The 11,962-nt window shown below is 49.8% G+C and overlaps 1 protein-coding gene across 3 annotated transcripts; it reads right to left on the reverse strand.

The window, feature by feature from the left end:
• Window positions 1-1,486: 1,486 nt before the first annotated feature.
• On the reverse strand, window positions 1,487-4,050 carry ADRB3 (adrenoceptor beta 3). Of its 3 annotated transcripts, none has more exons than XM_084759253.1 (2): window positions 2,743-4,050; window positions 1,487-2,363 (listed from the first exon to the last, which is right to left on the reverse strand). In XM_084759253.1, the coding sequence occupies exons 1-2, from the start codon at window positions 3,909-3,911 to the stop codon at window positions 2,324-2,326; spliced, it is 1,209 nt and encodes a 402-aa protein (XP_084615379.1). In that variant the 5' UTR covers window positions 3,912-4,050; the 3' UTR covers window positions 1,487-2,323. The 3 variants fall into 3 exon arrangements, with proteins under 3 accessions (XP_084615379.1, XP_084615378.1, XP_084615380.1); XM_084759252.1 differs by having other exon boundaries at window positions 1,487-2,381; XM_084759254.1 differs by having other exon boundaries at window positions 2,697-4,050.
• Between the last annotated feature and the right edge of the window lie 7,912 nt (window positions 4,051-11,962).

Consider the following 11,962-nt stretch of genomic DNA (forward strand, 5'->3'; position numbering starts at 1 on the left):
GTCTTCACATGTTTAGCTTCATAGCTTGGTGGTTTGTCTTCGCCAGCTCAAGGGCTCAGGCTTGGTGCTGGCAAAAGCAGTTTGCCTCTCGTTCGAGGATGTAAATCTCCTTCAGCTTGACACCTGGCTGGACAAGACACTAGGAAGGCTGTCTCTCCCGCTGTCAAATCCGCCGGTGACAATCTGCAGATGGAATCCACAGTCCAAATCAAGTCTAAACACTCCAAAGGAAGCTGACAGTTGGCACATGGGTATGTGTCCAGCAAGGCCCAAGCAGTATGATCTCCTGGATACCCTTCAGGGACAATCCTATAAACCAAAGGTCCCTCCTCCAAAAATCATCCTCTCCCTTGCCTGGGCAACTTTCCTCAGAGATGTTGGGAAGATATCCAGAGGCGGGGAGAAGACACCCCCTGATCCCCAAGCTCAATCAAGATTTCCTTCCTTGCTAAGGGCTATCGTTCAAAAACAGACTCTCTGCCAAGAAACCTTCTACCTTCAGACACCAGAGATCAAACAATGCATTGTGTTAAAAAAAAAAAAAAGGAGAAAGTCATCTTTGGTATGCAAACATCCCGAGAAATAAAACCCGAGCTTCAGGAGAAAAGGGAGCTGCATAGACTAGGTCCAGTTCACAGGGAACAGCCATATGTGGAAATGAATGTCGCTTGTCCTGTGGGCAGTGTGAGGCTTGGTATCTCTTGGACCCTCAAACACAGTTGACGCACTGCAGGCAATGCCACAGGCATGCTAGACATTTCCTGGAAACCATGGGCTTTGCTTGTGGAGTTAAAGAAGAGCTTGCACACTATTAGAGTCACTTCCTTAGAATATTTTCCCCTGATGAGAAACGTGTCAGATAAGAATTGTAAAAGCTGAATTGAGGGGAAAAATAGTATCAACAGACAGCTGTGACTCTGGCTTAGCTTCTAGAAAACAGCAGGATTTCTGCAACCCAAAAAGGAAGTGGGAAGATAGAAGGCACAGAAACGTGTGTGTGTGTGTGTGTGTGTGTGTGTGTGTGTGTATGTGTGCGTGTTATATGTACACATCTATTAATATAACATAAGACATCCCAAACCAGTACCCCATACCTCTAGACACACAGGCACACAAAGCACAGAACCAAAGTATTTGCTGATGTCAAAGAGACCTTATCAATCCACACTAGTGTGTGGTATGAGAGATTCTTAACCCTGGACAGAGTCAGATGAAAAATGCATGGCTACGCTCCTCCTTGCAAGTGGATCCCAGAAGTTTCAGAAAGAGCAGAGAGGAAGGAGAACCAAAGACCTGACAGTCTCATTTACCCAGACAGAGTTTGATTTTGTCTGATGAGGATTAACAAAGAAAGGAGCAAGGATTACCCAAATTTTCTGCCTCTGTCAGAAGGCAGCTCTGAGCAGGGAAGGTAGCAAGTGGATTATGAAAAGAAAACAAACCGAGAGGGGGGAAAAAAAAGCAAGGGACAAACCACATTCCACAATATTTATTAGATTTTAAATGAATAAGGGGACCCATTTCAAGGGTTCACCTTCTTATGGACACCGGAACTCCCCCAACACTTTGAAGTCTGGACTGTGAGGTAGATCAGAGCTGTTTTGTGCCTGACGTGAGAGATGGCCTAGAGAGCCATAGTGAGGAGCCTGGAACAAACCCTCAAACTTCGTTGTTTTTTCCTGGCTTCCTGCCGGAAAACTAACCAGAGTCACAGAGCCTGGAGAATCACAAGCTGTCCATGCGGTAGGCAGGGAGGTAGTAGGGGCGCTTTCTTTGCCCTAACCACACAGCATATACACAGCAGGGTAATGGGGACCCCTCCAAGGCCATAGGGCTGCTCCCTGGGCAGTCCAGCACAGGTGGCCTGACATCCCAGCTGGTGAGGTAGTAGTGACGTTCAAGGAGGGTCTTAGACACCTTCCCTTAGAAAGGGAAAGGATGGGGCAACCCATTTTGTAATCTTGATCTAGTCAGTAGTCTCTGGAGAGTTGCGGATTGGGGAACTCAACTCTGCAGAAATCAGGGGCTTTACAAAAATTCTGCATTAGAGGAGTCGGTTTTTACCTTTCTGGCTAAAAAAAAAAGTCCCGCAAAATGGAGACAATGTTTCTTGTGGGTAACCAGTCAAGGGGGAAGGGGGTGGGGCCAAGCACTGGAGGAAAGGAGGAATGACCCGGGAATCCCCGAAAAGCATATTTAGTTTCCAAAATATAGGCGCCGCCCCCCCTCCCCAAACCCCAGTCTACTGCTCCAATCCTGTCCCTGAGAGAGGATGCCGCTCAAAATCCAACTCACGGGTTCCTTGCGGGCTCTTGACAGTCCTTCACGTGGGTCCTTCATGCTCACCTTCATAACCACCAAACCTTCGAGAGAAAACGGAACTGAGGCAGAGGAGAGAGGTTGGGAAGTCCGTTACTGCCTATGGATGTCCCGGCCAGGTGTTGAAATGACTAGCACCTGGGCATCGGAGGAATGGGACTAGAAAACCCAAACTGGAGGCAACCAGCGACGTCAGAAACCTTCTGGCAGAGCAGGTGGGGCTCACCTGGTCCTAGGGATCGGACCCAAGAAAAGAAAGGACCCTAGATCCCATTTTAGTTCCTACTTTCTTTCTGTTCTCTCAAGGCTAAGGCCTTGTCTACACCCATCCTTCCCCAACGCCCGAACTCAAAAGTAGAGATAGAAAACTTCCCTACCCGGAACTCTCCCTCTGCCGGTCGGTCCCCTGCCTGTGTCCTCTACCTGTTGAGCGGCGGGCTCTGCCTGGACTCGGCGGTGGCTGGGCTACTTGGGAAGGTGACAGCGCGTGGCTCCTCCCGCCCGCGGCCACCGCAGCTGCACAGAAGACGGCGGAAGGCGTCCCGAAAGTCCGGGCTGCGGCAGTAGATGAGCGGGTTGAAAGCGGAGTTGGCATAGCCCAGCCAGTTCAGGGCGATGAAAACTCCGTTAGGAACTATAGACGGCCCCGTGAGAGCGCGCAGCACGTTAGCCAGAAAGAAGGGCAGCCAGCATAGACAGAAGATGCCCATAATGAGACCTAAGGTGCGCAGGGCGCGGTGTTCCCGGAGCGGCAGGAGGCGCGCCGGCCGTCGGCTACAGGAGGGCTCTCCGTCGGCAGCCGCGAGTGTCCCGCCTGTGACAGGGGACGGAGAGCGCGACGGAGACTGTGGAGACTCCTCAGGCGGGAAGCGGCCCAGCTCCCGGCGCAGCAAACGCCGTTGGCGCCTAGCCACGACGAACACTCGCGCGTAGACGAAGAGCATCACAAGGAGCGGAAGGTAGAAGGAGACAGAAGAGGAGAGCAGCGCGTAGGGCATGTTGGAGGCAAAGGAGCAGCAGCTCGGATTGGAGTGGCATTCCTGTGCCTCGGCGTCCGCTCCTTCACGCCACCACTGGCTCATGATGGGCGCAAATGACACGGCAGCAGACACGATCCACACCAGGACTACCGCCACCCGGGCGCGGCGCTTGGTAACCAGAGTGCTATAACGCAGAGGGTTGGTGACAGCCAGGTAGCGGTCCACAGCCAGGGCGCACAGGGTCTCGATGCTAGCGGTTACACAGAGCACGTCCACTGACGTCCACAGCTCGCAACCAGTTGCGCCTAAGGGCCAATGGCCAGTCAGCGCTAATGTGGCTCCTGGTGGCATTACGAGAAGTCCCACTACCAAGTCAGCTGTGGCCAGCGAAGTCACGAACACGTTGGTTATGATCTGGAGTCTCGGCGTGCGGGCAATGGCTACGATTACCAGCAGGTTGCCTCCCACTGTGGCCAGCGCCAGCAACGCCCCAGCCAATGCCGCTGCCCATGGCACCCCTGGCAACCCACTCGTGTTGCCTGCACTGGGGTCCAATGTGGGAACATCTGACCACAAAGCCAGAGAGCCGTTCTTGTGAGGCCACGGAGCCATCTCGTGTCGCGCTTTGGGGTAGGAAGGTTCCCCCAGACCCCCTGGCTCAGGGAAGGGGACAGTAGGACGTGGGAGCGACTTCTCCAACCTGGGCCATCTTCCTTGGTTGCTGGGGTAAGTCTGTCAGCTTCCCTCCATCTCACCCCCACACCCTAGATGCTAGGAGGAGTGGCTGCTTTTAAAGGCACAGCGTCCAATAGTCATGGGAGAGGCCTCTGGTGGGAATTGGACGGTGGAGAGGGACGTCCTGCCATGGCACTCCCTTAGCACCGGTTTCCTGGAGCTCTGCAGCTCCTTCCTGGCAGAGCCTGTAGCAAGCCTACAAAGAAAGGGAGGACCTCCCACCCTACCCTTTACCCAAGAAGGAAGGTGACCCTCCTGAGACAAACAACAACAATAACAACAACAACAACATATCCAACATGGCCCCTCTTCTACTTGGATGCCCTCCTTAAGATATCCTGTCCTTTTTTGGTTTGTTTGTTTTGTTCTTCTTCTTCTTTTCAGTTACTGGGGACATCAGTTTCAGGAGTCACCCTCATTTGGCATGGCATCACGTAGCTTGGGCTGCTAAGGGCTTCTGATCTCTATCTTTCTCCTGCACTGCCCCATCCATACACACTTCTCCTAGAAGAGTTCTAGAAAACAACAACAACAACAAAACCTTCAAATTCTGAAGTAATAAAAAAATACATTAAAAAATGGAGAGTGGGGGGGGCTGGAGAGATAGCTCAGAAGTTAAGGGCACTGCCTGTTCTTCCAAAGGTCCTGAGTTCAATTCCTAGCAACCACATGGTGGTTCACAACAGTCTATAGTGAGATCTGGTGCCCTCTTCTGGTGTGCAGGTGCACATGCAAGCAAAACAATAAATAAATAAATAAATATCTTTTTTTTTAAAAAAAATGGAGAATGTGGTCTGGAGTGCTGGTGCAAGCCTTTAATCCCAGCACTCAGGAGGCAGAGGCAGGTGGATCCCTGTGAGTTCGAGGCCAGCCTGGTCTACAAATCGAGTCCAGGACAGTCAAGGCTACAAAGAGAAACCCTGTCTTGAAAAACAAAAGAAAGAAAAAGTGGTGAATGGGGGCTGGGGAATATCTCAGTGGTAGAGTGTGTACTTAGCATGTCTGAGGCCCAGCATTGAAAGAGAGAGAAGCCGTGGGGGCGGGGGGAGGGGAATTGTGGCACTCGCCTTTAATCCTACCACTTGGGAGGAAGAAACAGGCGGATCGCTGTGAGTTCGAGGCCAGCCTGGTTTACAAAGTGAGTCCACGACAGCCAAGGCTACACAGAGAAACCCTGTCTCAAAAAAAAAAGAAAAAAGAAAAAAAAAAAAAAAAGAAAAAAGAAAGAAAAAGAGAGAAAAGTAAGTAAGGAAAGAAAAGAGGGAGGAGGGAGAGAGAGGGGGCGGGAGAGGGAGGGAAAGGAGGTGGTCCAGGTTTGAAGCTAAAGTTTGTTTAGCACAGTGGTTCTCAACCTGTGGCTTGCAACCCCCACAGTGATAGCATATCAGAGATTCACATTACAATTTAGAACAGTTGCAAAATTACAGTTATGAAGTGGCAACAAAAATAATTTTATGGTTGAGGGTCAACACAACACGAGGAGCCGTCTTAAAGGGTTGCAGCATTACTAGGTAGAGAAACTTAACATTCTCCATAAAGTTATTATCATTTTTTTGTGGTCACCATCAACTTTTTTGAGATTTTATATGTAAGAAACCAGAATTGAGGAGTTTGCTGGTGGCTTGTGAATGTGTGGGCGCATCAGGTGTCTCCCTCTATTATTTTCTACCTTATTACCTTGAGACAAGGTTTCTCACTTAGCTGGAAAGCACTTGTCTTGGCTAGGACGGGGGAAATCTGGAGCATTTGAGATATACCTGCCTCTGCTTTGGTTATTATGGGCTGTGGTTATTATTATGGGCATGTGCAGCCATGCTCAACTCTTCACTTGGGTGCTAGGGATTTGAACTCAGTTCCTCACGCTTGCAAAGCAAATACTCTTACCTACTAAGCCATCTCTCTAGGCCCTCACGCTGCATTTCTGGAGTGCGTAGAAGGATGAGCTTGGAATTTTAGGGCCTCTGAAGTTTCTTATACAGTACTTACCCAAAGATGGGTGCCTCCGACCTCTCTCTCCTCATCCAGGGCCATCCAGTCCCAGTAAACAGTTCCTTCCAAATTGGGTGTGGGGAATGAAACATTTAGAAATGAGCCTCTGGGATTAGGGAGATGGCTAAATCAGTGATGTGCTTGCCTTGCAAGCAGAAGGACCTGAGTTCGGTGATTCCCAGGACTAAAGCCTGCCCCGCAGTCCCAGAGTTGAGGCCGCCTGTCAAGACTGGCCCTTGAGCCGCCTCATTTCCTCCCCCCTAAAACAATGGGACAAAAGAGAACAAAAGTAGAGTGGAAAATGCCTCCAGGGTGGCCCCCTGGCATGTTCTTTTGAACAGCTCTCTATTTCAAAAGCACACTGTATAGTCACTGGTCCAGGCAATCCCTCTGGGAGGCTGAACCAGGGGCTGGGAGTCAGAAAGGTTGGAAGGGGAAGAGAGAACCTAAAATTATCCTTGAGGAAAAAGGAGCAGCTGGGCTCCCAGAGACCCAGCGGCTCACTCACCCATGAGCAGGGCTGTCAGGGGCTCTCAAGTAAACGCTTTCCTTGTTCTGTGAAGTAAGCCATGAGGCCTTCCTTTCTCCCCCTCGGCTGCCCCTGCCCCTTTCCAGGCATGCCAGGGTGGTGCAGGCTACATTTGGCTGTGGCTTCTCCCTGATCATCAGGGCGATTGCACCCAAGTCCTGTTTTGCAACACCTCAGAGGGCTGCCAGTTATCACAAAGGGGTGTCATAAGATTCCCCACAAGCAATCTCTAAAGCAAATACATGCCGTTTGACAAGTTTTTTTCCCCCCAGGACATAAGAGCAGGTTGGGGAAAGAGAGGAAAAAACTGTCCCAAGACATACCTATCACTGCTTTAGTGAATAGCCGAGCTTACTATTTGAAGAAAATGTGCAAAAAATGTGTATGTTCTTGAAAAAGGCCAAGAGTCCCCACTCATAAAAGCATCCTTGTATGTGGCAAACTATTAGTCTAATAACCATTGTGTTACTAGACAAACCAAGTATTGTGAGAGTAGATGTACCAGACCCCCGTTCTCAAAGGCCTGTGAGCCAGCATTGCCATGTATAAGTATGCTGCTGCCGCCACTGCTGCTGCCACTTCCTCCTCCTCTTCCTCTTCCTCTTCCTCTTTCTACTCCTCTTCTTCAGCATTTTCTCCCCATCTCATGCCTTAGGCTGCTCCCATTATTTTGCCATTTTGGTTTTTGAGATTATTTTATAATTGTATTTTTAAGTTTTAAACAGATATTGTATTCACATTATTCAACCACCAAAATATAGAAAGTGTGCCAGCATTCAAGGAGGCAGAGGCAGGTGGATCTCTGTGAGTTCGAGGCCAACCTTGTTTTGCCACCACACCCAGTTACGTCCTGTCTTTATTTTTGGTTTTTGGAGACAGGGTTTCTCTGTGTTAGCCTTGGCTGTCCTGGACTTGCTTTGTAGACCAGGCTGGCCTTGAACTCACAGGAATCCACCTGCCTCTGTTTCCCGAGTGCTGGTATTAAAGGCGTACGCCACCACTGACCGGCTCTTCCTGTCTTTATTAATAGATGATGTTGCAGTGTGTAGTTAGCACCCCAGTCCTTTCATACCTGTGTAAGTGTATTTTTCCTCTATGAACAGAATTGTTATATATAAATGAGGCATACATATTTGTAATCTTGGAAGCCATTGCTACATTTCTCTCCCCAGACAATATGCCTGTTTCCACCCTCACTATCATTTTTGGTGGCCAGCTGGGGGTTGCAAGCCCATGGCCTGATGCTCTGGGAAGCCATCCTAATGACTGGGCCCTGGGGAATTAGCGTTGCCTGTTCTGCAGAGGTCATCCAACTCTGAGTAGACACATACATTGCCCAGAGTCAGCCTTGCTCAGGCCCAGTCCCCCATGACCTTTGCTTTATGCCCTTGGAAACAGTGAGTGTGGAACCCTAAGATGCTGAGGGTGGACCCCCAGGTGGCTGGCTGCCTGTTAGAGGCTCCAAGGATGTGGGTGGATTCTATGTCTGGAAGAACAGCAATCTGTGGTGAGTGGAGGCAGTAGCCACTTGATGGGCAGACCTTCTGATGGCAGGAAGTTTTGTCCCCGAGAGTGAGCAGAAGCTGTGACCCCGATGGACATCGAGGCTGGGCGCTTGTACATGTGTTTGTTTACATGGCACAACAGGGAGACACCTGGGAGGCTTGTGTGACTATGGCCTTGTACCTTACCTAAGACCACACATGTTAGAGGTAGGTGTGTATAGTACATATGTACATTTTTTTATTTTTTTGGATGCTGGGGAGTGAACCCAAGGTCTCACTCCACCAAGCATATCCGTTAACCCTCAGATGGGCTCCCAGCCACAGAGAAGTGGCTGCTGCCAGCCAGTCATAGTGTCCCCATTCTGCTTCCGGGTTCCTGGGAGTACATGGGAGCGGTGGCTTGTGATTCTTGCGCTTGGGAAGGTAAAGCAAGAAGATCCTAAGTTGTAGGCTAGCCTGGATTACATAGTGAGCCTCTGCCTCAAAAGCAAAAGTAAACAAAGAAGTTCTTGGAAGCGGACAAGACTGAGTGGACATCTGCTCCTGCCCGTAGGTGTCTCGCTCCTCTGTATCTTATGCGCTTGTAGGGTTTTGACAAGCACGCGTGTGGCTTCTGAACAGTGCTTTTGTGTCTGCTCTCTCTCCTTCTGTATCAGGTAGTCCAGGGGCTTGGGACTGAAGTGGCTTACGAAGAACAGCTCGGGGGCTGGAGATACAGCATTCACAGAGGCCTGGGTTTCCGCTAACATTACAGAAACCAGACATGGCAGCATACACCTGTGCTCCTAGCAACCTGGAGCTGAAGGCGGGAGGTCAGAAGCTTAGAATAGTCTTGGTAACACACCATGTGCCATGCCAGTCTGGGATACTTGAGACTAAGAATTAAAAAGGGAAAAAATGACAGTTCTTTAAATAGTTTTCCCTTCTCCTCTTTTTTTTTTTAAAGAGTGCTGGGGACTTACACATGCTGGGTTAGCCTTCTACCAGTGGGCTATCCTCAGCTCTCAGTTTACTCTTTAGTTTTACAGGTCTCACTAAGTGGCCAAGGTTTGTAGCGTAGGCAGGGTTTGAGATTATAATCTTCCTGATGAGGTCTCATCGGTATCTGAGATTACACGTTATCATATCTGCCTCTAAAACAGGTATTAAAGATCAAACTCAATACCAACACCTCATAGAGTTATATATACTGAGGCCTGGCAGGAAAGCCAGGCGTGTTCACAGTCGCATGCAAAGGCTGATTCCTAGCAGGTACACAGGACGAGGAGGCGCCGGCTCTTGTGCCAGCATGTCTTTGTCCTCATTCCCAGCCAGACTGTGCCAGCAACACCTTCCACTCTGACCAATAGCGGACAACAATGGACCACTGTCTCCCTGGAGTCAGGGCGATGAACCAAAGCTGCAAAGATGGCCTAACAGAAGACATTTTGTGTCCCGCAGCACACGGCAAAGCTGACTCTACACACGTCCACGTGAAGGAGAGGCAGAGGAAAGGCTTTCCATCTTAGGAAACAAATGGACATGTCCAAGGGCTGGGCTGGGACATGGGCTTTCTACGAGAGGGGAAATGGGTTGCCAGGATTTTCTACTAGTGTCATAGGTTTTATTTTTAATTTGATTTAATTTTGCATGCTGGGGATGGAACCCAGGGACTCGTGAGCATGCTAAGTCGGAAGCCTAGTGCTAAGCTACACCTCAGCGCTGGTCCTTTTTTTGTAGGTCCTGCTCATCAGTGGAAGAAGGGACCAAGAGTTGGCCTTCTGGGGCTGGTGAGGTAGCTCAGTGGTTAAAGGTTCTTGCTCCTCTTCCAAAGGGCCTGAGTTCAGTTCCCAGCACCCACACCAGTTAGTTCATGGCTTCAAGTAATTTCAACTCCAGACCCAACACCCAGGTCTGGCCTCCATGCATAGATACGCATATACATTATATATGTGCATGTATATATGTATACATATATACACATAAACACATGTACATGTAATATACATATAAATAATAAAATAAAAACGAGCAGGTCCTTCAGTTCCTGAGTGGGAAGACAAACCCAATGACGATCAGAGAAGCTCCTCTGGGAAAGTTACAACCATAATAAAGCCCAGACAGGTCTCTGCCCAATAAGCAATGTCTCCTCCAAGGCAGGAGAGAAGCAAAGCACTGTGGGAAAAGAGTGCAAAGAGGGGTGCCTGCCTCCTACAGAGAAATGTTTCAACACGGGTCCAGCTATGACTTGGCTTGTGGGAAGAGGAGAGAGCAGAAGAGAGGCAGATCAACCATACTCTTTGAGCCTGGTGGCCAGTGTCTCCCTCTTCCACAGAGGAAAGGCTCAAAGGGTCAAACCTGTGATGAGGACAAGGGCTGTAATCACAGAAGGAAGCTGCCTGGCTATACCTCTCCTATTAGACTGTATCTCCGTCCCTCCCTCCTTCCCTCCCTTCTTCTCCACAGAGCCTGTGTTAGATAGTGGGCTGAGGTTGGAGGGGCAGAGAGCAAAATAATAAAGGTGCCTCCTCCCATTAAGGCAGGGTGAGTCTTCCTGGGAACAAAAAGTCTTAACAATGACACCGGACATCCAGATTGCCAGCAGGAGATGCTGGGGCAGAGGGAGAGAGACATGCTTCCTGTTTTCAAAGAAGCCCTGGGTAGGGAGAAAATGCCACTTTTCACCCCCCTCAAGAGGAGAGAGGGCATCCTGTTTTCTAGTTGGGAGGGAGCGCCCTTCTCTTCCGGAAATAGAAAGTGGAAGGAAGGGGGATTCCCTTGGGTCATATAGCCCGAATCCTTACAGGAAGACCTTTCTGATCCGGGCACTGCCACCTAGACCTCCGGTTTCCCAGGCACCCACTTGTAGTCTTATTAGCATCCTGATAATGAGGTGACTGGACCCAGCCCCTGCCTCTGGGTAGGAGATCCCGGAGCTGCATAGAGCGGGTTGGGAGTTTTACTTTGTTCTTCCAAAGGAGGCCCGCTTGTCTTGGTAGTCACTTTTGGGAAGGATGGCTTTGCCCTTTGACGGAGAAGGGAAAGATGTCTAGAAGTCATCAAGGGGACGTATTTGAAGAGCTCTGCCATACCATGACACACCTTTCCACAGACAGATAAACTTTCCCAGTTCTAGGATGACAGTCCATTTAACCTCCGCCTTCCCAACCATGGACTTCAAGGAAAAGGGGAGATGGCACTAACAAGGGTCACATACCACCTTTCTTCCACTCAAGCCTGTCCCCACTGGCTCTGTGAAACATCGCTTCACGGGCTGTGCTGCAAGCTATTAGCGGCAGAAGGCAGTGGGGGAAGTGTGTTCCTTTTATAAACAGCGCTGTTCAGATTTACAGAGGGGACCTGTGCGGGTGACGGAATGGGGTGACGGAAAGCTGGGAAGGAGAGCCAGTTAGTTCTCTCACGTCTGAGCCAAGAGGCTTTCTCTTCTTCCTCTATGGACAGTGATTTGGGAATGTGTGGAGAATTAGGGAGATGGAGGCAGAAGGCGGGATACTTAAAGGAAGTTGTCAACACTAGCTTCCGCTCCCTGGAGTTTGGTTGCTCTGGTAGTCAAGTGGGGTTGTAGCACAGGGATGGGCAGTTAGCCTAGGGCTTGAAAAGTCTGGGCTCAAGCCACCAGCACCCCAAGACAGAACAAACAGAATCAAACCAAACACACAAGGACAGAGAGAAGGAAATGTCTTGAAAACCAAAACCAAACCAAACCAAACCAAACACACCAAAAGAAAAACAAACCAAAACAAAATTCTGAGAGGACTAGACTTCCCAGAGCATCAAGGGTGTCCTTGCTTATAGTAGCAGCCTATGTGCTGGACCAAATGGGTGGTCCTGGGTGGACAGCAGGGAGCTACAAAGGAAGAGAATGCAAGCCAGGCCAAGAATGTCAACCCTGTCCTGAGATGTGG

Source organism: Acomys minous (assembly GCF_964271855.1).
Source record: "Acomys minous genome assembly, chromosome: 15".
Classification (NCBI taxonomy): Eukaryota; Metazoa; Chordata; class Mammalia; order Rodentia; family Muridae; genus Acomys; species Acomys minous.